This window comes from Orcinus orca, chromosome 1, assembly GCF_937001465.1.
Source record: "Orcinus orca chromosome 1, mOrcOrc1.1, whole genome shotgun sequence".
NCBI lineage: Eukaryota > Metazoa > Chordata > Mammalia > Artiodactyla > Delphinidae > Orcinus > Orcinus orca.
In genome coordinates, this window is record NC_064559.1 from 180895073 (window position 1) to 180919418 (window position 24346).

At 48.9% G+C, this 24346-nt stretch overlaps 1 protein-coding gene and 1 pseudogene across 1 annotated transcript in view; one reads left to right on the top strand and one right to left on the bottom strand.

The window, feature by feature from the left end:
- Nucleotides 1–292: 292 nt before the first annotated feature.
- On the top strand, nucleotides 293–20003 carry LOC101275744 (peptidyl-prolyl cis-trans isomerase E-like; annotated as a pseudogene).
- A 124-nt stretch (nucleotides 20004–20127) lies between these two features.
- The window catches only part of BMP8A (bone morphogenetic protein 8a), a 42321-nt gene continuing 38102 nt past the window's right edge, over nucleotides 20128–24346 (bottom strand). Inside the window, exon 7 of the mRNA XM_004266416.3 lies at nucleotides 20128–23699. Coding sequence (XP_004266464.2) covers nucleotides 23550–23699 — 150 coding nt within the window. The 3' untranslated portion in view covers nucleotides 20128–23549. The remainder of the gene's footprint in view (nucleotides 23700–24346) is intronic.

A 24346-nucleotide genomic window follows, 5' to 3' on the forward strand; every position in this document is an offset into this window, starting at 1 on the left:
ACACATCAACTTTTTCCTTGTATTCTTTTGGCAGGATGCCGAAGCAACTATCAAAAACATGGTATGGGGCTTCCCTGGTGGCACAGTGATTGAGAGTCCACCTGCCGATGCAGGGGAAACGGGTTCGTGCCCCGGTCCGGGAAGATCCCGCATGCCGCGGAGCGGCTGGGCCCGTGGGCCGTGGCCACTGAGCCTGCGCGTCCGGAGCCTGTGCTCCGCAATGGGAGAGGTCACAACAGTGAGAGGCCCGCGTACCGCAAAAAAAAAAACAAAAAAAAACAAAAAAAAAAAACATGGTATGGCTGAGAATCTTGCTTTTCACTGAAGCTGTGTTTTGGTGCTACATGGGACCCTGATGCACATATTGTGTTTCCAGTTTCCACAGTTTCAAAGTTATAAAGGAAGCAGAAGTTGCCGTTATTTGAAAGTATTCACTAGGAACTGGCTGCTTATAAAATTAATTCTTATTCAGAAATCCTCCCCATTTAACATTTGTATAAATGTCAACCATCTTATTGGCCAATCTCTCCCTGACATTTTTATATCTATGTCAGGAGTCAGCAAACTAAGTCTATGGGCCAAATCCATTCTGCAGGCTGTTTTTTTTCTTGTTGTTTTTGTTTGTTTTTGTTTTTTGCGGTACGCGGGCCTCTCACTGTTGTGGCCTCTCCCGTGGTGGAGCACAGGCTCCGGATGCGCAGGCTCAGTGGCCATGGCTCACAGGCCCAGCCGCTCCGCGGCATGTGGGATCTTCCCGGACTGGGACACGAACCCGTGTCCCCTGCATCGGCAGGCAGACTCTCAACCACTGTGCCACCAGGGAAGCCCTGCAGGCTGTTTTTTATATGGCCTATGAGTTAAATGGTTTTTATACTTTTAAGGGTCATAAAAAAAAAAAAAAGAAGAAGAACATGCAGCAGAGACTGTATGTATCCCACAACGCCTAAAATATTTACTATCTAGCCCTTTATAGAAAGTTTGCCAACCTGTAGGCTAGGGCAATATACTGCAAATAGAGTGTAACTTGACTGCAAGGTTAAATGGTGAATCTTGTATAAGAGGCAGGATCTCATGAAGCGTATGGTAGGGATTGTGGAAAACTTCTCTAGTTGGCTCTAGTCAAAAATGTGAGGCTTTTTTGAGCCATTGAATAGTGATGCTCTCATAAAGTTAAACCAATTAACAACTGAGAAAGAGAAAACCCATAGAAGGATTATGATAGGTTGGGTACTTCAAAAGAAAAGGATTTGAATTCCTGTTGCTGAATTACCACAAATTTGGTGGCTTAAAAACAACACTAATGTGTTATCTTACAGTTCTGGAGGTCAGAAGTCCAAAGTGAGTCTCACTTTGGAGCTAAAATGAAGATTTCGGCAGAGTTGTGTTCCTTCTGGGGGCTATAGGGGAGAATGTTTCTTTGCCTTTTTCTCAGCTTCTAGAGAATGGCTATATTCCTTGACTCTTAGCCCCTTCTATCTTCAAGCTGGCAATGGCAGGGTGAGTTTTTTTCACAGCGCATCACTCTGAAACAGAGTCCTCTGTCTCCCTCTTCACATTTAGAGGATCCTTGTGATTACGTTGGGCCCATCTGAATAATCCAGGATAATATCCTTATTTTAAGGTCAGCTGACTAGCAACCTTAATTCCTTTTTGCCACGTAATATCACATATTCATAGGTTCTGGGGAGTAGGTGGACATCTTTGTTTGTTTGTTTAATATTTATTTATTTACTTAGGCTGCACTGGGTCTTAGTTGCGGCACGCAGGATCTTCATTGAGACATGTTTAGTTGCAGCATGTGGGATCTTTAGTTGTGGCATGCGGACTTCTTAGCTGCGGCATGCATGTGGGATCTTGTTCCCTGACCAGGGGTCGAAGCCGGGCCCCCTGCATTGGGAGAGCAGAGTCTTACCCACTGGACCACCAGGGAAGTCGCTAGGTGGACATCTTTGGGCAGGCTATTAGTTTGCCTGCCATAAAAAACCCTTAAATGCTTTTGCCCTTGTTTAAAACCTTTGTGATCACTCTTCATGACTAAATGTGAAATAAGGATGTTATTTCATGCCATCATTCAGTTTTTTCTTAATCACTAGAAATAAAGTTAGTACTTTATTTGTCTGTTTCTAAGAACAAAGACATAGCTATAATTGTAACCTAAATCTTATTAAATTAAGGAATCCTTTTTTTCTTTCTTTTTTTAGTTTTCATGAAAAGGCCTCAAACAAACCTTTTTTTTTTTTTTCAAGTATTTTATAAATTTATTTATTTATTTTTGGCTGCATTGGGTCTTCGTTGTTGCGTGCTGGCCCTCTCTAGTTGTGGCGAGCAGGGGCTGCTCTTCACTGCAGTGCCCGGGCTTCTCATTGCGGTGGCCTCTCTTGTTGTGAACCACAGGCTCTAAGCACTTGGGCTCAGTAGTTCTGGCTCGCGGGCTCTAGAGCGCAGGCTCAGCCGTTGTGGCGCACGGGCCTAGTTGCTCCACGGCATGTGGGATCCTCCCAGACCAGGGCTCGAACCTGTGTCCCCTGCATTGGCAGGCAGATTCCTAACCACTGCACCACGAGGGAAGTCCCACAAACCTTTTTTAAAAAGCTGTCTACCCACCTTCTCCTGGTATCAGTTATTCTTGGATTTTGAAATATTCTTAAACATTATTCCATGTTACCATGTTCTCTGTCATTCTTTCATCAAACATGCCCCTCAACAGTCAGCAATACTATCATTTTCCAGTTCAGTACTGCTCTTGTCTTTTTAAGGTGGACTCAGGTATTTGGTAACTGCGTTTACCCTTTTAATTTCAGAGTCCTGAGCTCAGATCCAAAGATAATGCCAGCAGACCTTTCTGTTGTTGGTGGTGAAATAGAGGAAGTGTGTGGTGGCTCAGGGGCTTTCTGTGGTGAGCTTTTTTTTTTTAATAAATTTATTTATTTATTTAGGCTGTGTTGGGTCTTCAATTCTGTGTGAGGGCTTTCTCTAGTTGCGGCGAGTGGGGGCCACTCTTCATCGCGGTGCGTGGGCCTCTCATTGTCGTGGCCTCTCGTGTTGCAGAGCACAAGCTCCAGACGCGCAGGCTCAGTAGCTGTGACTCCTGGGCTTAGTTGCTCTGCGGCATGTGGGATCTTCCCAGACCAGGGCTTGAACCCGTGTCCCCTATATTGGTAGGCAGATTCTCAACCACTGCGCCACCAGGGAAGCCCTCTGTGGTGAGCTTTGTGCTTAGCTGGCCCTTGGGGGTTGCAGGCTCCCAACTTAGGACTAATCATGAGCAAGTCTCAGGCTTCTTAGAAGTAAATGGAAGGCTGCCAGGTCTTCTTTCAACCTTACAACGTTTAAGCAGCTGAGTTGTATTGCACCCTTTTCAGAATGAATCTGAAATGTTTGGGCGGACAATTCATGTCAGTTTGGCCAAAGCAGTGAGAATTAAGGAAGGCTTGTCCAGACCAGGTGAGTGGGGGCAACCACAGATACCCCATCACGTCCTCAGCTGTGGCCTCTGTTGCATTTTTATCTCTGTCTTACTTCCTGCTGTGGGGTAATGTGTACATGAGTAGAGTGGTGTAGAGTAGAGAAGAGAACGCAGCACCTCCAAGGAAATAAAGAGTTTGAGTTTCTCAGAAAGCTGGAGGCCTTGTCCCCATGAAAGTCTTGCTTTGGGACATAGACATAGACTGTGCCCTTCCAGCCTTGACAAGGGCTGGGACTTCCCTTTTGACACGGCTGAGTCCTTCCTCCTTATTCTCACCCGCCTGTGCTAAGAGCTGGACTTGAAGGCCTGACATTTCCCAGTGACAGCTTTCATTGCCCTGGGGGGTTCCTAAGATGTAACTTATTTTCTATGGCCTGTGAGAGCCACGTAGTGTGTCCATGTAGTGAGTCCACTTTATGCATCCACGTAGTGCTGACCAAAGCAGCAAAGACTTGGACATGGCTAATGGGCAGTTGGCTGATAGCTTGAGTTTCTTAACATCTGTTTGATTCTTTCCTTTCATTTTTGTCAGATGATGACTGGTTGAAAATGTTTTCTAGGAAGACTCTTGAAGAGAGGAAAGAGGAAGAAGGGTCAGAGCCTCCCAAAGTGGAAACCCAGGAGGTGAGATTGCAGGCTGCGCTTCCAGAGCGGCTGGCACTCTGCACCCAGCACACTTCTGCTGTGGATGGTGTTGGGGGAATTGAATGGAGAAAGTGTGGGTGTCTTGTCCTTGTAGGGCACTGGGTGAGAAATGCCTTATGTGTGCTTGGTGTCGATTTGTGACGGCTGTTCAACGAGGGGGTATCTCAGATGACAGAGGACACCACCAGTACCCGTCATCCAACGATCTTGCCCGCTCCATCACTGAAGACTTTGGCTCCAGACTCCCTGTCTTCCTGCTCCTACCCTGATTCCACAGAGGGCCTTCCCCAGGTCCAGGGCTCCCCACGCCTGGGCGCTTTCTCCTGCTTCTTGACACACATCTTGACCCTTGCTCCTCAGAATAATACAGGGGCTCCTTCTCCTCTGTCCACCCTTTCCACAGTGGTGTTTCTCTGAGTTCCTTCCATAGCGCTCGCCTCCTTTCTCCACAATGTCCTTGTGCATTTCAGCCACTTTTGTCCCTTGTCTGAGATTATCGCAGCCACTCAGGCAGGGTTCTGGTGATTTCTTTATCTCTATTCCTAGCCCTGACCTCTCTCCTGGGTTTCACATACTTCTGCCTGAATGTCTCACAGTCACCATAAATAAACAAAGCACATCCCAGGTGGATTTCCTCTTTCCTTTCACTCTGGTCTCCCTGAGTGCCTGATTTTAGCTAATTTTGCTGCCTTCTGGTCACTCAAACCAGAAGCTTCAGTTTATTTTAATTCACACATGATGCGTTGCCATATTCTGCTTATTTTATCTTCTAAGTCTTCCTGACTCTTGCCTCTCCTGTCTGTTCCTACTACATTATCTTGGTTTAGCCTCCATCTTCTGTCCTGTGAATAATGATAGTAGCTTCCTAACTGGTCTCTGTGTCGCAGGCCTGCTTCCTCCTGATCTGAGTAGCCAGGAGGAGCTTTCTGAAGGATGGATCTGAGGATAATTGCTCTCCACAAGCATTTTAAGGACCTCCCTCATGTATAGGATTGAGTCTGGGCTACATCAGAGGCACAGAAGGGCTCTCCATGTTCTGACCCTGCTCATCTCTTTATATTGTAGCCCCATTTTACATTCTAGGAAACAAGAGACTATAGTTACCTATAAATCTGTAGTTATCTACAAATTTATAGTTACCTACAAATCTCATGTGTTGTTTTGTTTTTTTAAATTGGGCCACGCTGCGTGGCTTGCAGGATCTTAGTTCCCAGACCAGGGATTGAGCCTGCTCCCTCGACACTGAAAGCGCGGAATCCTAACCACTGGACCGCCAGGGAGTTCCCAAATCTCTTGTGTTTTTGCATAAGCAGTTCCTTTGCCTAAAATGACCTTTCCAACATAATCTGGCTAATTCCTACTCACCTTTCATCCCTCCCTTCTGGGCTTGCATGGCCTCTGGGCTTCCATGGGACCCGCTATCCTAGCATTTACTGCATTGTTTTGACATTACTTATTTAACGTATTTTATTTTATTTTATTTTATTATTTTTAAACAGAGAACAGGAGTATTTATTTATTTTAAAAATTATTTATTTATTTTTGGCTGTGTTGGGTCTTCGTTTCTGTGCAAGGGCTTTCTCTGGTTGTGGCAAGCGAGGGCCACTCTTCATCGCGGTGCGCGGGCCTCTCACTAACACGGCCTCTCTTGTTGCGGAGCACAGGCTCCAGACACACAGGCTCAGTAGTTGTGGCTCATGGGCCTAGCTGCTCCGTGGCATGTGGGATCCTCCCAGACCAGGGCTTGAACCCGTGTCTCCTACATTAGCAGGCAGATTCTCAACCACCGCGCCACCAGGGAAGCCCTATTTAACGTATTTTAAATATTGCTTACTCTTTGCCGGGCACTAATGGCTTTACAAATATTTAATCCTATTGGCAGTCCTTTGAGGTAAGTACTATTATTATCCCCAAGTCTAGGTGACGAAACTAGGGCACAGTGAGGTCGAATAACTTGTGGATGTTACATAGGTCAGAAGTGGTGGGGCTGAGGTTTGAACCAAGGCTGTGGGGCTCTAGGATCTGTGTGCCTCTCACAGTTGTGGCTGCCCCTTCCTCACTGAGTAGCCAGTCCTCCAAGGGCAGAAGCCCTATCTTATTTAATAACCTAGGGCTTGGCCTGAGAGCTTATACCTACTGTGTTGACCTAATCCACACTACAAAGAGGTCAGACAGAGACAGTAGAGTTTTCTCTGTCAAACAGGTGGGAAGGTTTCTATTGAATGTTTTATCGTCTAATCAGCCTTGTCCATTTGGAGCACTAAGCAAGGCCCAACTTCCTCCACTGTCTCCTTTCTGAGCCCTTAGGCCCTCCTTGCTTCCACTGCAGCCAGCCTGTGGATATGCAGGGCTAAGCATAGACGAAGGGGGTGGTGTTGCAGAAGTGGGTCCGTTTAACTGACTAAGGTGGGTGGGCTTGAACTGGAAGTTGAAGTTGTTGAGAGTTGTGTGTTTTGAGCCAGAAAAGCGTTGTTCTATGACTGCAGGGGAGAGTGAAGGCGAAGCGAGCTGACGTGTCTGAGGGAGTGAGATGAGATAAAATGCCTGAGGGGTGGGGCTCCGGGTAGACGGTGCTGAGGTCTCCTGTCACTGGGTGTCCGGCTGGGGGCCGTGGCCATGGCCTCCGCCTTCTGCAGCCCCATCAGGGCCCAAGGCCTTTCCTGTCGGTGCCTTGCTCAGCCCGCTCGCTGCAGTGGGTTCTGGGGTGTCTTCAGAAGAACACTCGCTCTCCTAGTTGGGGAGTCAGGCTGTTCTCTCTAACCTGGCCATTTCTCCTGCGTCTAGGGAGAGCCCGCTGTAAAAAAGGCCCGGTCAAACCCTCAGGTGTACATGGACATCAAGATTGGGAACAAGCCAGCAGGCCGCATCCAGATGCTCCTGCGTTCAGACGTCGTTCCCATGACAGCAGGTGAGCAGGACTCCGGTCAGGATGGCTGGGAAGCTAGTGGCTGAGGAAGCTGCCTGGACTCCTGGGCCCTTGACTATTTCTACCTGAGCCTATCTGAGGCATCTTAGATCTCAGCATCTAGTGACAAATGAGGCAGAACAGGCTTTTCTTTCTTTTTTTTGCCACGCCACATGCCTTGTGGGATCTTAGTTCCCTGACCAGGGATTGGACGCATGCCCCCTGCAGTGGAAGCATGGAGTCCTAACCACTGGACTGCCAGGGAACTCCCAGAACAGGCATTTTTGAAATTCCATAAAGGCTTAGGACTGTTAGAAAGAGTAAGCAGTTGAAAGTTTTGTGATTTGTTTTAATTACTCTCCCATTTGATTTTATTGGTGTTTTTAAAAATAATTTTGTTTTGATATATTTTCAAACTTACAGATAGAATAAGAATTCTATACGAATAGTACAAGGAACTCTCATATATCCTTTAACTGTTGATTAATTTACTTTTTTGCCCTTACGCTTTATCATTTTGTTTATATACATACATACATACGTGTATTTTTTTTACCCCCATACTAGTTGAGAGGAAGTTGAAGACATACATCATTCTTCAGTATGAATTTCCTAAGAACAAGAATATTCTCTTACATAATCATAGTACAGCTATCAAAATCAGGAAATTTAACATCAGTATAACACTATTAACTAATTTTCAGGTCATATTCAAATTTCATCACTTATCCCAATATTGTTCTTTATAGTAATGTTAACAATTTCTGTTCCTTGACAAGGAGTCACACATTGCATTTAGTGTGTGGGGGGTCTCTTAATCTCCTTTTATTTCTAACAGTTTCTCAGTTTTTTATTGTCTTTCTTGATCTTGACATCTTTGAAGAGACAGACCAGTTGTTTCTAAGATTGTTTCTCGGTTTGTCTTTGCCTGGTACTTCCGCATGATTAGATTTAGATTATGTGTTTCGGCAGGAATACCTCAGAAGAACGTTGTTTCCTTGTTAGTGCATCATATGAGGAAGTACTCGAGGTCAGTTCCAATGTTTGTGATGTTAACTTTGACCACTTGGTTAAGGAGATCTCTGCCGGGTTTCTCCCCTGGAAGGTTACAATTTTTAAGTTATAAATTAAAAGCTAAAATTTTTCTCCTCACTATCTCCAGCCCATCTCACAGAGGTAACTACTATTGACAGTTGTTGTACGTTGCCTATTTCCTTAAATATTCATAATTACTCTTTTTACCCATGATCCTGTTTTTGTTTGTTTCAATCTAGCTTTTTTTTTTTTTAATGCTTATCAAAGTCATAACTGCATACAGTTTAAAGAAAATTGTTCTTTGGAGTTTGTTACAAAACATGACATTCTTCTGCTCCCCCATCGTCATAATTTTTCTGCCCTGCCAGAGGCAACGTTCTTTTCCTTTAGGTGGTTATTTTGACTTCTGTTGCTCTATCTCTGAAAAATATATTCATGTTACTGCTACTTGATTTTTCTCAGTTTTTGGCTGTTATAGGTCAGTTTTTCTGGGAAACAGACTCATGGAGAGGTGGATGCAGGAAGTTTATTGGGGAGTGATCTCAGGAACAACTTCTGTAAGAGAATGACTGGAGTAGATGGGGCAAAAATAGAGTAATTGACCAGGCTTGCAGTCACACAGAGACCTCAGCTGATCCCATGGGGAGTTTGGGAGCTTGGATATCCCTCCAGAATGTCCAGCTCTGAATTTTAGGCCAGGGGGCCAGGCTTTTGTACCCTCATATGGACCAATCATGAATTCTGGCTGATTCCCAGGAGTGGTGAGGCAGCTCTCTTTGGCCAAAGGCATTTCCTGGATGGGACCCATCCTGGGGCTGGTAGCATCCAACACTCCTGGGAGGTGAGGGGGTGAGGGAATGCAGGTCTTGGTCTTGGAGAGGATCTGTGGGCTTAACCGCAGCATCCATTGCAGTCCACCCATCTCGCAACTCAGATCCGCTTACTTCACCTGGGAACGGCTCCTCCAGGACTCTGGTTGGTCTCTTTTTCTGGGGAAATTTCTAGAGGAATGTTAATGGAACTATAATCCCATTGCTGCTCTTGGTCTCAGAACCACAAACGATACTTGTCATCTCCCTCCTCTACTTTATACCAGATTCCTCTCACCCTCACCTCAGCTGGCTTCTCTGCTTGTCTACATGGCTTACCTGATGAGGTGACCTAGACCTTTTTCCAAGGGGATTTGAGCTCCTGGTCATTGTGCCCTTCCCAGGCCATGGCTGCCCATCAAGATTGGGCAGGGGAGTACAAGAGAGGTCCCATGGGTCCCCCAAACATATTCTGACCAGACCTGTTGTGTAACAGCAGACCTACCTCCTAAAGACCAAGGTCAAGAATCTCGCCAAGATGATAACTCCTTTTCTTACCTGCTTGTCACCTGGCACAAGGAGCCTGAAGTGATCACCCAGTGGCATAGCTTAAAGTGTAATGGGAGTCTGGTTGTCTCCACTGGTGAAGGTGTGCCCACTAGGAACCAGGACCTCTAGACCCACAGAGGCTTGAGTTGCAGGGATGGAAAGTAACAGGAGTGATGGTAACCAGGACCACTCCAGCTTCTACTTCTTGGTTCCTGGACCCCCAGGGACATAGCACTCACTAATGAGCACTGATTTAGGGCTGTCCTTACAGGAAATCTTTTTTTTTTTTTTGGCCGAGCCATTCAGCATGCAGGATCTTAGTTCCCCGACCAGGGATCAAACCTGTCCCCCCTGCACTGGGAGCATGGAGTCTTAACCACTGGACCGCCAGGGAAGTCCCCAGGATATCATTTCTGATATCCTAATACCGTCCTTCATAGAAACCTTTCTCCCACTAATCTAGAATCATGCACTGTGTTTGTTGTGTCAGTTTAATCTCCTTTAATCTGGAACTGTTCCTCAGCCTTTGTCGTTTATGACATTGTTGTTTTTGAAGACTCCAGGCCAGTTGTTTTATAGAATGTTCCTCATTTGAGTTTGTTTCCTCATTAGATTCAGGTTATTTTTGGTATTCTTTGCAATACTCCAGAAATGACATGTCTGTCTCCCTGTCACTAATGTCGATTTTTCCATTACTGGTGAGGGTTACTTGGTTAAGGTTGTGTCTGCCAGTTTTTCCCACTCACAAGGTACTTTTATTCCCCTTTGTAATTGATAAGTGACTTTTAAGGAGACACTTTAAGACTTTTTACCTTGTGATTTTTGGTATTCTGTTTTTGATTCTAGACTAAGTCAATTATTACCGTGATGGTAATTTTCTAATTATTGCTCCCTCTGTATTAAAAACATTAGCATTTCTACATTTATTCTAATTAGCCATCTGCTATGAATAAGAGCTTTCTCTTCTTCCTTCCCCCTTTATTTGTTTTGCGTTAGTAGGTCCGTGTGTTCGTGTGCACTCATGAGTCTTTTTATTCATGTTCTACTCCATTACACTCACTCACTTGTCAGTTGCTCAGACTGTCCTAAGTTTGGCCATCAGGAGCCCCCTCAAGTCTGCTCCTGTATCATATCCATTTGACGCTCATTTTTTGAGCATTTCCTTACTTTCTGGTACGATAAAAAGATCTGGGCTTATCTGGTACTGTCTCTGCTCTGACCCTGGAATCAGCCATTTCTCCAAGAAGCTCCTGTTCCTTTTAGTAGGAAATAATAATTAGAAATCAAGATCTGGATCCTGAGTAGGTACACTGCTTCTGGGGTGTCACTGAGCCTAGGCCCTTTCAGCCTTCCAGTAGGAAGTGTGTGTGTGTGTGTGTGTGTGTGTGTGTGTATATCTTTAAGTCATGAATTCATACTGATACTCTAATTTCTGTCTAATACTACATATTTATATCACCTTTCTCCCACAGCGAGAGCCTTGGCTCCCAATAACATCAGTATATTCACATACTGTTCAATCCTACAGTACAAAATAGTTTCAGAATTGCTACATTTGTACCACTACCAACAAACAGTTTTTTTGCAGTTCTTTTTCTTCAGTCTGTAAAGGGTCCAAATACTGTGTTCAAAGAGTTCTTAGATTCCTTTCTTCTGTATGGCCAAGTTATCCATTTAACTGAAGTTCTCACGTGTTTCTCTTTGTGTTCCGTTTTAGGGGTTCCACCCCCACCCCCGGCCTTATTGATTTAGTTTTATTTTTTGAATAAACACTGACAGGCTTCAGAAATCAAAACTATACCAAGAGGCACACATGGAGTTGTGTCACTCCCTCCCACTCCCTCTGCCCCTATTCCCACCCACCTTCCATGAGTAACCAATTTCGTTAGTTCCTGGTTGATCCTCCTTTTGTTTCCTTTTGCAAAAATGAACAGATACAGGAGTATTTCCTTATTTCCTTCCTTCTTTCACAGCATGTAGCATATTGTGTATTCTCTTTTGCACTTTGCTTTTTTCGCTAAACAACATATCCTGGAAATCACTCCGTATCAGTTCACAGAGATCTCCTATTCTTGTTCATAGTACTTCACAAGGTGGACATACCATAGTTTATTCAACAAGATTCTGGTGCTTGGGCATTTAGGTTGTTTCCATTATACTGCGGTTACAAATAATGTGTATGTGGATTTCATATCGTTGGAGGTATATCTTCAGGGTCATTCCTAAAAGTAGGGTTACTGGGTCAAAGGGTAAATGCACAAGTAGTTTCGTTAGATATTGCCAAATTCTCCTACAAAGAGGTATCATTTTGCATTCCCTCTAGTAATGTGTGGGAATACCTGTTTCCCTGGCTTCACTCACAGATTGTGTTTTTAAGTTTTTGAATTTTGGCTAGTCTGATAGGCAAGAAATGGTGTCTCAAAGTATTGATAGTTCTAATTTATGTTTTTCTTATTATGGTTGTCAAAGAATATCTTTTTATATATTTAATGACTTATAACAAAAACTGTCCCCCCAAAATGATTTTTTTATGTCTTCTGTCGCTTTTTCTGTTAAGTTTGATCTTTTTTTTCCTTCCACTTTTTAAGAGTTCTTCATATATGGGGATATTAGATTTTCTGTGATATACGTTGCCAATGAATATTTCTCCCAGTTTGTCATTTTTTGTTGTTGTTTTTACTTTGTTTATAGTTTTTTTGCCATGCAAAAGTTGTTGAATTTTTTTTTTTAATTGCCCCTGGGTTTTGAGTGATAGTTGGAAAGTCCTTCCTTAAACCCAGGTTATAGAAGAATCCAACCCATGTTGTCCTCTAGTACCGATAATTAATTTTTTCTTTACATTTAGATATCTGATCCATTTGGAGTTTATTCTTGCAGTGAGGTAAGTTGTAAATCCAGCTTCACCTTTTTTCAAATGTTTGTTCATATGTCCCAGCACCATTTTAGAAAATGTCTATTTTTGCCCCAACGATTTTAAGATGACAACTTTTATGAAATACTGAATTATATGTACCTTGGTCTGTTTCTGGACTGTCTGTTCTATTCCCCTGGTCTGTTCAGTCTCTTTGTGTGCTATACCACTAGTAAACGTTTACTTCAAGTGAAGGTAATATATACTTTCTCAGATTCTGAGAGCTGGAGGTTTAACTCTCCAGTTAGATATTTTTAACCCCGGCACCTTTTCCTTTCTCGGCCCCAGAGAATTTCCGCTGCCTGTGCACCCATGAGAAGGGCTTTGGCTTCAAGGGCAGCAGCTTCCACCGCATCATCCCCCAGTTCATGTGCCAGGGCGGCGATTTCACCAACCACAGCAGCACCAGGGGCAAGTCTATCTATGGGAAAGTTTGATGATGAAAACTTCATCCTCAAACACATGGGACCAGGTGGGACCCGATCGGTGGGTGGCGATCGGCGGGCCGGGCTGGGGCCAGGTGACTGTGCGGGGGGAGTGATGGGCTGTGGTTCTGGCTGACAGGTTGGGGGTCTGGAGGGGACCCACCCAGTGAACAGAGGAGAGGCGCTGGGCCTGGCTAGAGCTTTAGGCTTCTAAAGGTTTTTTTGTTTTTTATTTTGACTTACTCAAGTTCATGCTTGCCTCCTTTTAAGAGGAAAAGGCATATAGCCTGGTCCTGCTGCTACAATGATGTGTTGTTACTGTTTTTGTAACTTTTTATTTTATATAATTTCAAGTTTACCAAAAATTTACCAGAACAGAACAAGGAGCCCCTGCCTGTAAACCTTTTATATGCCGCTCACCCACATCACCAGTTGTTTGCTGGTGACCATCGTTCCCCACTTATTCTAGTCTCTTTCTGTATATATTTATAGACAATGTCTATTTGGGAGCAGCCATTTGAGAGTAAGTCAGAGACCTCACACACTTTCACCACTAAATACCTCATTGTGTTATTTCCTAAGAACAAGGGCATTTTTAGTATTACCACAATATATAGTTATCAAAAGCAGAAAATTAACACTGATACAATACTGTCACCTACAGTGCATATTCAGGTTTCATCGTGGTCACAGTAATGTCCTTTCTGAGGTATTTATAGTTGAAATGTATCATCTGCTCACACAGTCGTGGTCCAACCCCTCCCCTCCCCCACCCCCAAAACACTGACGTTTGTTTGCGTCTGCCTCCTCATTTCCCGGGCTCCGTCACCAGCTGTGCTTCCCTCACTCTTGCCTTCCAGCTACACTGCCTTTTGCTTGCTCTCTCCTGCTCGCCTGGTACAAAACTCCCATGTGCCCACACACCGGGTCCCCTTCAGGTTGAGGAGCACAGCCCAGCAGTCCTCGCAGATCGCTGATTGATCCTCATCCGCAGTCTGAGAAGAAAACACTCCTTTTCCTCGATCCTCAGATCTCCGGCGTTGCCCCCTCCACTCTCCCTCCCAGCTAATGATCTTGCTTCTTGTCTCACTGAGCAGTAGGAACAATGAGAAAGATCTGCTGTCCTCTCTTCTCAGTTCCCATCAGACCCTGGGTCCTCCCCTCCCTTTACTGCCTCCTCCAGTCCCCCTCATGCTGCAGTGCTGCCAGCCTTTAAAGAAATAAAATAACTTTCCCTCGACCCTGTGTTCCCCCTCCAGCTGCCACATTAATTCTCTGGTCCCTTTTAGCAAAACTTCTTAAAGAGTTGTGTAAGCTCATGGCTTCTGTTTCTTTCCTCAGCCCCCTCCAGTGAGACTTCCTTCCCCACCACGCCTTGCTCTTGTTGAATATGCCAACAGCCTCCATCTTGCCAGCAGCCAAGCCTCGGCCCTCTTTTTCCACCTCTCAGTAGCACTTGATACTATGAATCACGCCCTTCCTGAACCCCTTTCTTCACTTGCTGGCAGAATACCTCATCTTCCGTTCTCTTTGTGCCTCATAGGCTGCTCGTCTTCAGTCCCCTTTCCTTTCTCCTCCTCCCCACCTCCAAGTTGCTAGAGGGACTCAAAGCTCAGCCCTGGTTTTTCTTCTCTGTCTACACTTACTCTTTACTTAACGGTTCTCGTGCCCACCTCTAAGAACTGATACTTCACTATATGCTGAAATGAAAGTCACAGCTAATATATCCTGCCAATACCTAATTTTTAAAAAGTAGTATTATAACATAAAGGAAAGTAATTTAGAATAAAATAATATGCATTTTGGTATTTAGATGCTTGGACACAACTGCATGTATGGAATATTTAAACACATGAACTTCTGCCTGGAGCAGGTTAACAACATGGACTGACTGACACTGGCATGTCATGTCACCAGAGTCACGGCAACATGATTTTCTGAAACAGTGAAAATCTCTTGGTAATATTCTGAACAAAAAAAATGTGACTGTTCCCTCAGTGTATGTGGTAGGTCCATTTCTGAAAAAATTCTACATAATAAATCTTTGGATTTACATGTAAAATGGAGTTAGGTTCTAGGCTTAGATCATTATAAACAGATATTTGTCATCTGCATGAATGTTTGTCTGGGCACTGAAAGTCTAAGAGGATTTAGAATAATTCTTCATTAGGTGGGACATTGCAGGACATGCCTGCTTCCTCCCCAGTATTACTGACAACCAAAACCATGCCTTGAACTTTCCAAATAGCCTCGAGGGGGCAGCATTACCCTATTTAGAGTCACTGCCCTAGACAATCCTGTCCCGTCCCGGGGCTTTCCCTCTTGTCTGCTGAATTTCTCTCGCCCCCGTGTATGTCTCCCTGCTGCTCTCCCGCTGTCTTCCCTGGACATCCCAGCGGGGTCGCAGACCTCACGTGCCCAAGCAGCTCTTGCTCTTCACCCCCGAGCGCTCCCTCCTCAACTCCCCTGTTTCAGCCACCATCTACCCGGCTGCTTGGTCAGAAGCTTAGGACTCATCCTTGCCCCCCTCCTCTGTTGCCTGGATGGCAGGTCCATCTGTCTTCAGTTCACCTCCTGGTGCAGCTGCTTTTCACCTTCCTCCAACACCACCAGCGTCCCCGAGCTCATCTCCCTCCTTCCACTCTTGCCTCTTCCCCCGCAGAGTCTAATCTCTGCAAGGTGGTCAGAGCAGTCCTTTTAAGAGTAACTCTCATCACATTGCTCTCCTGCTGACAGCCCCTCCGTGGCGCATCTCGTGTAGCATCTGGTCCTACAGGCCGGTTGCCCTGCGTCCTGGCCCCTCTCCAAGCTCATGGACTGTGCTGCTCACCCTCTCTGCCCCCACTGCAGTCTGGCTGTTCCTCAGACACCCAGAGCTCACTCCCCACAGGGCCGTGGCAGGTGCTGGCTCCTCTCCTGGAGGCTTCCTCCGCCAGCACCCACAGGCTTCGCCCCTCATGTCCTCTGGGCATCGCCCACAGGTCGTCTAGCCCAAGAAGCCTGCCCTTGCCTCTCTAAAATGGGCTTTCCTACCGTCTTGCTCTTCTTTTTAATCAGCTTCATTTTTCTTCACGCACTGGTTATCTGAAATCATATTATAAATTTACTCTTTTACTTAATTATTGTCTTATGTCTCCTGAGAATGTCAGCCTCATGAGGGCAGGACTTAGTCTTTCTTGTTCACCATTGTATTCTGGAACAGTGTCTGACACACAGTAAACCTGCGGTAAATATTTAAATATTTAAAATAGATATTCACAGGGCCAGTCCATTATGTGTCAGGCACCCTGATCAACTCCGGCCTGAAAGTAGAGTGGGACTCAGTCCCCATTTGAAGGGAGCACGCGTTTTAGAGGCCCAGCCACGAGGGGTGGAGTTTCTTATTGCCACAGATGAACTGCAGCTCCTCATGCTACACTCCATCAGCCCCTGCCAAACCTGGGCCTTTTAGACTAACCTGGGACGTCACTTCCTCCAGAAAGCCTTCTGTGATACTGTCACCAGTGTGTGTGTGTCTGTCTGAGGTGACTGTCTTTTGTGCTCTCATTCACTGAGCAAACATCTCTGCCACTAGGCTTCACTATTTCAGAGCATAATTATCTTTATTTTTTAACAGTTTCATTGAGATAGAATTCACGTACCATTCAGTTCACCCATTTAAAGTATACATTTCAGGACTTCCCTGGCGGTCCAGTGGTTAAAGACTCCGTGCTCCCAATGCAGGGTGTGTGTGAGTTCGATCCCTGGTTGGAGAACTAAGATCCCGCATGCTGCATGGTGTGGCCAAAAAATAAAAATAAAGTATACATTTCAGTGGTTTCTAATGAATTCACATAGTCATGTAGCCATCCCCACATGTAATTTTAGAATGTTTTCATCACCTCCAAAAAGAAGCCCCACACTCTTCAGCAGTCATTCCCTGATCCCCTTGCCCCCAGCCCTAGGCAAACACTGATCTTCTTTGTGGATTTGCCTATGATGGGCATTTCATGTAAACACAATCATAAAATTGTAGGCTTTTGTGACTGGCTTCTTTCATTTACCATAATGCTTTAAAAAATGTTCATCTACAATATAGTGTGTATCAGTATTTCATTCTTTTTTTATTGCCAATTAATATTCCACTTATGGGTATACCACAGTGTATTCATAAGTTGATGGACATTTGGGTTGTTTCTAATTTTTGGCTATTATGATGCTGCTGTGAACATTCATATATACGTTTTTGTGTGGGCATGTGTATTTATTTCTCTTAAGTATATACCTAGAATTGGAAAACTATGTTTTTTTTGTAGATATCCTTTATCAGATTAAGGAAGTTCCCTTTTATTCCTCGTTTGTTGGGTGTTCTTATCATGAAAAGGTGTTGGATTTTTTTCCTGCATCTATTGAGATTATTATGTGGGTTTTGTTCTTTATTCTATTGATACGGTTTATTACATTGGTTTCTGGATATTAAACCAAGCTTGCATTCCTGAGATGAATCAATATTTAACTTGTGAGTGACTCTTTTCCGCTAGACTGTGGGCTCCACCAGGCCTGGGACCAGTGTCCCCAGGGTTCAACAGGTACCTGGTTATGAAGTAATAAGTATTTGTTGAATGAATTAATGAAAGGACAAACTAGTATAAAATGATCGAAACAACCATGCTTAGCGTTTCATTGACTATCAGTTGAGTGGAAGACAAGGCATCCAAGACTCTGTACATCCCAGAGTCTGAGCCTGCCTGTCTGAAAGGCTGACAGCAGTGTGCACAGACATCCTCTGAGAGCCAGACATCCCAGCAGCATTTACGCTCCTCCCTCTACTACCAGACGTCCTGAGGGCTGGGAGCAGGGTGGAGGGGGTCGATGTGGTCGTTCTCTCCCCCAGGCCTGCTCTCCATGGCCAACTCTGGCCCAAACACCAATGGCTCCCAGTTCTTCCTGACGTGATAAGACGGATTGGCTGGACGGCAAGCACGTGGTATTTGGGGAGATCACGGAAGGCCTGGACGTCTTGCGGCAGATTGAGGTGGGCAGCCGCCCGGGCCCCCCGACACACAGCCGTGTGGGAAGGCAGGAGTGGGGGCTCTGGGGCCTGGAGAGAGAGGCCACGGCTGCTGCTGCTGGGGGTGGGGGGGGCAGGGGGTGGGGCGGGTATCCTGAGCTGCCCTTTCCTCTCCACCCTCCCTCCCTCTGATTCCTCCTCTTCTGTTTTGCTTGCAAAGGCCCAGGGCAGCAAGGACGGGAAACCCAAGCAGAAGGTCATCATCTCCGACTGTGGGGAGTACGTGTGAGAGGGCAGCCGTCAGCCCGGGGAACCGGCAGCCAAGGTGTCCCGTTTGCAGCAAGCAGGGCTTTGTGTCCTGGCCCTTCCTTGGGGTCAGCGTGGGGCAGCTCCTCTGCAGGCACGGCCTGGGCCGCCTCTGGCTCTTCCCCAAGTGGGGCCGTGGGCCAGGGTGCTGCCCTCCCCACCGTGGACGGCTGTGCGTGCCCTTTCCAGGCCAGGGCCTCTCCTGGGCCCGCCTGTGTGGATCTTGGCTGTGTCTTCCGGTAAAATTAATCCTAGTTCTTGTACTGCTGCCACGCAGCCAGGTCCCAGGTGTTTTCAGAGGTTGCACCTGTGACTGACCTGTCCTGCTGCAATGGATGACAGACCGTAGTCCCTCCCGTGCTGCTTCCCTCCTCTCCAGGCTGGCCCAGAAGGCACACCCTTGCCAGACCTGCAGGGCAGCTGAGGTCAGAGCTGCTGCAGCAGTGCCTCTGTGTCCTGTCTCTGACCTGCTGCCAGGCGGGCGAGGTGGCTGAGCCAGGCCCTGTTCCTGCCCTCACACCTGCTGGTCTTGAGTCTAATGGGCACAGTGGCCCATCTCAGCGGCCCGTTCACTTATTGTTCATTCGGTGAACCAACAGTCAGAATTGTATTACAGCAGAGTCCAGGACCCTTCTTTTGCCAGGCCGTGAGCTTGGTGCCGGGGAGATACAAGAAGCCAGAGGTGGTTCCTGCCCCGCCCACAGTCCCACCTGGAAGTTGCGCTCCGACGCTGTGGTCTGTCACTTGCTCTAGGCTCGCCTGTCACCCACACCAGCCAGGCCACCTCGCAGCAACCCGCTGTGCCGAGGCTGAGCCCCGTCAGGTGCTCAGTCACCAGAAACCTTGTCCAGGGCTGCCACCTGCTCCCCTGCCGCCTGCGAGTGGCTGTCTGGATCGAGTCTCAGCATTCAGAAACTGCTGTGCTGGGCTGGTTCCCTCAGCCTTTGTCTCATTTTGGGCTGAGATCAGGTTGAGTCGGGGGTGGGGTGGGGCAGCCTGCTGGCCCCAGTGCCCCCAGGTCAGTTCCTGCGGAGGGATGGAGGCCAGGCCTCCCTCTGCCGCCTTGTGCCAGCCTGGCTCTCTGCCTTCAGGTGGGGCTTCATCCCCTTGGGCTGGCTGGGGCCCACTCCCGTGGCTGGGGTCCACTGCTGCAGTATTCCTGGCTGGGGCCCTCACTACTTAACATAGGTGTCCCTCTCACTGGTGGCCAGCTGTGGCTGTCAGAACACGCAGCAGTGAGGCCAGGAGAATGCCGGCCACTCGGGGCTGGTGTGATGTCCAAGAGACAAGGGAACGTGTGTGAAGTACTCAGAGTCGGCATGGCTGGCCCTAGGGATGATGTGGGGATGGGGAGCAGGCTGGCCTGAGGCCCCAGGAGGGAAGACTGGTCACAAAGCCCTTGTGAAACAAGGGCAGGGTGGGGGCAGGGGGACTTCGTCACTGGACCTCCCTGATGCCCCTGGGAAGCGGGGACCAGTGGACTGGCCAGAGAGGCTGGTTGGGGGATCATTAGGGGCCGACTGCTCACCCTGTCCTGTGTAAGGGCTTCCCCAGAAACTACTGCATGGTCATCACCTGTGACCCTTGTGCAGGTGGTGACCTAAGCCTCAGACCTGAGGTTCCTAGTCCAGGTGTTCTGGGCTAATGGCCAGCCTGGCGGCCGTGCCCTGGCTCCCTGCCTTCCCGATGCTGGGCCAGGGCTGCAGGTGACAGGATCGGGGGGCCGCACACCTGCCCTCCAGGGAAGGAATAGTGAGCCCTGGTTTGTAAGTGACAAAACTAAGGCAGAAGTCAAGGGATGGAGTGCTACTGCAAACTATGTTTCCAGAGAATATTTAATAACAGATATGTTCAAAATACGTCATAGATTGAATAATTCAGATCACCAAGCAGCGCATAGAGTACGATCCTAACTTCGTAGAATACCCATATATTATATAAAGAGACCGACAGGAGCGTGCTAAGGAAAGAAGCCTGGAAGGAATTATTAACCCCGGTTGTCTCCACGTGGTGAGATTGTGTGTGTTTGTATTCTGCTTTTGATTTTTAAGAGTGTCCCCGACACACATGTAATATTTTCTTAAGTGAGAAAAACTTTTTTTTTTTTTTTTTAAAGAGGGCCAAATGCTCGCTCAAGGCTTCCCAGTGAGGAGACAAACCCCAGAAAGTTTACCCTTGAGCTGCACTAGTGAGCAGGGCCGTGGGAGGACAGAGAGGGGGCAACGCTGCCATGTCCCCTGCTGGCCGCTACGCACCCCCCCCCCCCCCCCACGGAGGGTCCACACCTCACCCCAGGAGACTACCAAGTTTTTATTTTTTTAGGAAAAGCACAGCTTTGAAGTAAGTACAGCAGCACCTCCAAGGACACATTCTGGGAGGAGTGGGTTTTAATAGGAAGGCACGCGGGAGAGGCCCACATTTGCAAATTCATTTAAAATAAGGCCACTAGGGCTTCCCTGGTGGCGCAGTGGTTGAGAGTCCACCTGCGATGCAGGGGACATGGGTTCGTGCCACGGTCCGGGAAGATCCCACATGCCGCGGAGCGGCTAGGCCCGTGAGGCATGGCCACTGAGCCTGCGCGTCCGGAGCCTGTGCTCTGCAACGGGAGAGGCCACAACAGTGAGAGGCCCGCGTACCGCAAAAAAAATAATAGAATAAGGCCACTAATAATGCTATTCATTCAGCGCAGGTGTGCAGACCCAGTGCCGAGTGCTCCGAACAGACCTGCTCCCCGTGCTGGCCTTGCCAGGGCAGAGCCAGTAGCCCGTTCTACAGAGGGAGGAGCCGGCTGCCCGGTGCGCAGTGTGGTCAGATCAACAAGAGGCAGAGCCAGGGCTTGTTGCCAGCCGGTCTGCGAGCTACAAAGCTCACCCTCTCCTGTCACAGCTTCCTTCCCTATGAAGTTACAGGGAATTTCTTGAAGAATGTCACCTACTTTCCTACATAGAGACACACAAGAATAGGGCTTCGCCCGATGAGCTGGCCTCTGGGCCAGGATCACGCTTCGGTTATGAAGATGTGCACCAGGGGTGAGGTGACAGAGCAATGTGCCCACACAGCATGGCCCCAGGCGCTGCTGTTCCTTTGGGCCCACCCTCTCCGGCAGTGCTTTACTTTGCCGCCAGTGAGTCTGAGCTGACCGCCCTCATTTATGCTTCTCATGTGCAGCCTTGAATGTGACCCAGACTGCCAAGGGCAACCAGATAAACGAGGTGGGCCTAGTGACTGACCACTGCCACCTCATCAGCTTTCCGTCCTTAATTGTCTCCCTTCTCTGAAGCCTTTTCTATTTGATTTCATTTGGTGGCCACCTGGATGGCTGAAGGTGCTAGAAGTGTCAGGAAGGCCATGACTGCTGGACTTTTGGCTTTATTGCACGAAACGGGAGTCGTATCACAATCCTATGTTCCTTTTGTTCTACACCTCTGAGGGCAGGGCAGTCCACATCTTCAAAACATTCACTTCATAAACTTCCCTGGTGCCCCAAACCATGCCAGGTTATGTGCTTAGGCACTGAAGAAACCTAACACTGACATTTGTCAAAAGTTTCTAAGCCTCCACTGCCCTTGATGTTGGGAGGAGAGATCACTGAATAAGGCCCTGAAATGGCAGGTTTCAAGTCCTAGGACAGCTGGGCACTCAGGCCATGTTTTGGCGCTCTGAAAAGAGATGGCCAGAGTGGCAGGCAGATTCTCTGGCTGGAATGGCCTTTGGAGACGTGAGAGTCCTTGTATGCCTCATGCCAGAGACAGGAAACTGAACCCTGGATCAGGGGGCACTTGCCCAGACATCAGTGGCTGAGCTGGAGCCAGAATACGGGTCTCCTGACACTTGGGCTGGTACCTGGTCCGCTCACTGCCAGCCTCAGCTCAAAGCCCCAGGTTAAAGAGGAGACCACCAACTTCCTCTGTCCATGGGGAGGGTCACTTCCTGTGCACTGGCTCCCAGAGGCCCTCCCAGGTCCAGGCGGAGGGGCTGCTGTCCTGCAGCAAGGCCCCAGCCTTCACCCCTGCTGCCAGACCTGCGCTCCCGGAGCCCCTCCTTGGGGCGCAGAGTGAATTCCAGAGCTGCACGTCCTGGGCTGTGCCCGTGGGTTGGGGTGGGCCCAGGCTGTGCTTTTAATGACACGGTATTTCAGGGTTCGGGCAGCTGGACGCAGTCCGCTCCACCAGGTAAATTACAGGCTTACCAAGTCAGAAATCAAATAAACACCCCAGCTGCCGGCGGCGCTCCAAGGAGAGCAGAGGTTTCCGGGAACCGCCCCACCCAGCTTAGCTTAATTGCCGCCTGTCACTCCCCTGGGACCGGGGCCTTTTCTCTGGCTCACAGGCCCCGAGAGACAGGACAGGGCTCCTGGGCACACAGGGTGACGCAGACTCGGCTGAACAGTCTGTTTCTGACAGCTTCTGGACACGGGCAGGTGCTGACAAGCCTTGCCCTCGCTCCACGCCTGGCCCCAGGCTGCCCCGTGTCCCAGAGCACTGGAGGCAGGAGATGGCAGAGAGTTTTCACTCCACATGCCAACTCTAACCTGTTGGTGGTGGCCACCTGGAGTTCTGTGCTGGTCATTTTGAAATTCTATCCAGATTTGAAAGAAAAAATATCAAGGTTGATTATCGATGACTGCCGTGCAGACGGTTAAGGGAAACTATGTCATCCGTGCTGGGCATTGTCACCCTGGGCCACCCGATGTATCCACCATACTTGGCTCAGCAAAAAGATAACTTCCACAGACCTGAACTCCTGATGGTTCAACATGGTGACAGACAGACGGGGTCAATAAAGCCCCCAGGATTTTTTGTTTCCCTGAAGTGTCCATGCCCTGCACGTCTTCCCCAGACAGCAGAGGCAGGTCAAGGGAGGAAGACAGGGAAGATGAATGCCATCGGCCTTGGCCCTAAATCATGCTGTCCATTTAGCTCTTTCTGGAGGCGACCCACATGCCTCCTTGTGGCCAGCGGTTTGGTAATTCAGATCCACAAATATAGCCCACCGAAGGCAACTCCACACTCTAACAGAAGTGCCCAGAAATGCCCAGTTTTGCACCTGGGAAGGGCAGGCATCTGGAGATGGACCAGGACCTGTCTACACATCCCCAGACCCTGTCGTGGACGGTGAAGGGCCTGAGGTAGCCATCCTGGGTTGCAGGTGCCTCTGAGTTCGTTCCACATCCGCCCACAGCTGGCCCAGCAGTGAACAAAGGCAGGTCCTCAGACAGGACTCTCTGCCAGCCCCAAAGAACGGTCAGCCCGTGCCTCTGGGGAGGGGGCTGGGGTAGGACCCTGCTGCGGACGCAGACCACCAGGCCGGAGTTCCGCCACCGCCTCAGGCGCCGGGCGGGGGCGGGGCAGAGGGGCCTGGGGAGGACCAGCCCCTGGCAGGATGTGGGCAGCCGAGGGGCGCCGTCGCTGCCGCCCTGCCTGATATGTGAAGGCGTTGGGGGGGGGGTGCCCCCTGCGGAGGGCTGACCTGACCCGGTAGGGGCGGCGCAGCAGGCGGGGCGGGGCCTCAGTGGCAGCCGCAGGCGCGGACCACCATGTTGCGGTGCTTGCGCAGGATGACGTTGTTGCTGCTGTCGTAGTAGAGCACGGAGGTGGCGCTCAGCTTGGTGGGCGCGCAGCACGCCTTGGGCACCGCGTCAGGCTTCATGAGGTGCACCTGGCGGGGAGGGGGCGGCAGGCAGAGGCGTGAGAACCGCGGGGACCCCGTCCCAGCCCCCAGCTCCTGCCGCCCGGGCTGCAGCCGCTCGCCCCTCCCCGGCGCCATCTCGCCCCGCAGCCCGGCAGGTGCTGGCGCGAACTCTGCCCCGGCCCCGCCCCCTTGGCCACCCCCACCCCTCCCCCCGCTGCCCTCAGGCCCAGCCTGGGCACCTGTGGCTCCTGTCATAGCCCCTCCCCTCAGACAGGACGACCCTGACCCTGCTGGCCCCCGGCACGTGTGCCAGGTCCTGCCTGCGCCCCTGCAGCGCCGCCCCCGGGGTCCCCTCTGCTCCTCTCTTCTCCCTGCGCTTCTGCAACGTCCCTGATCGTGTCTTGTCCGCATGAGCTGTTTCTGGTCCGTCTCCCACTCCAGACTGGGAGCCGGTGAAGGTCCGTGTTACACCTGCTGGCAGCCAGACTTCTAGGCTCACCCTTGGGGTGTCCGACACTGTTGTTTCTCAAAGCACCTCCACCCCTCCTAACGATTTCTAGGCAGAGATTGTTCTGGGCAGATGACCACTGAGGGCACAGGGACCGAGTCACCTGCCCAGTTCCATGGCTGAGGCCGAGGCCGCGGCACGACTGGGACCTGGCACGGGGATCCCG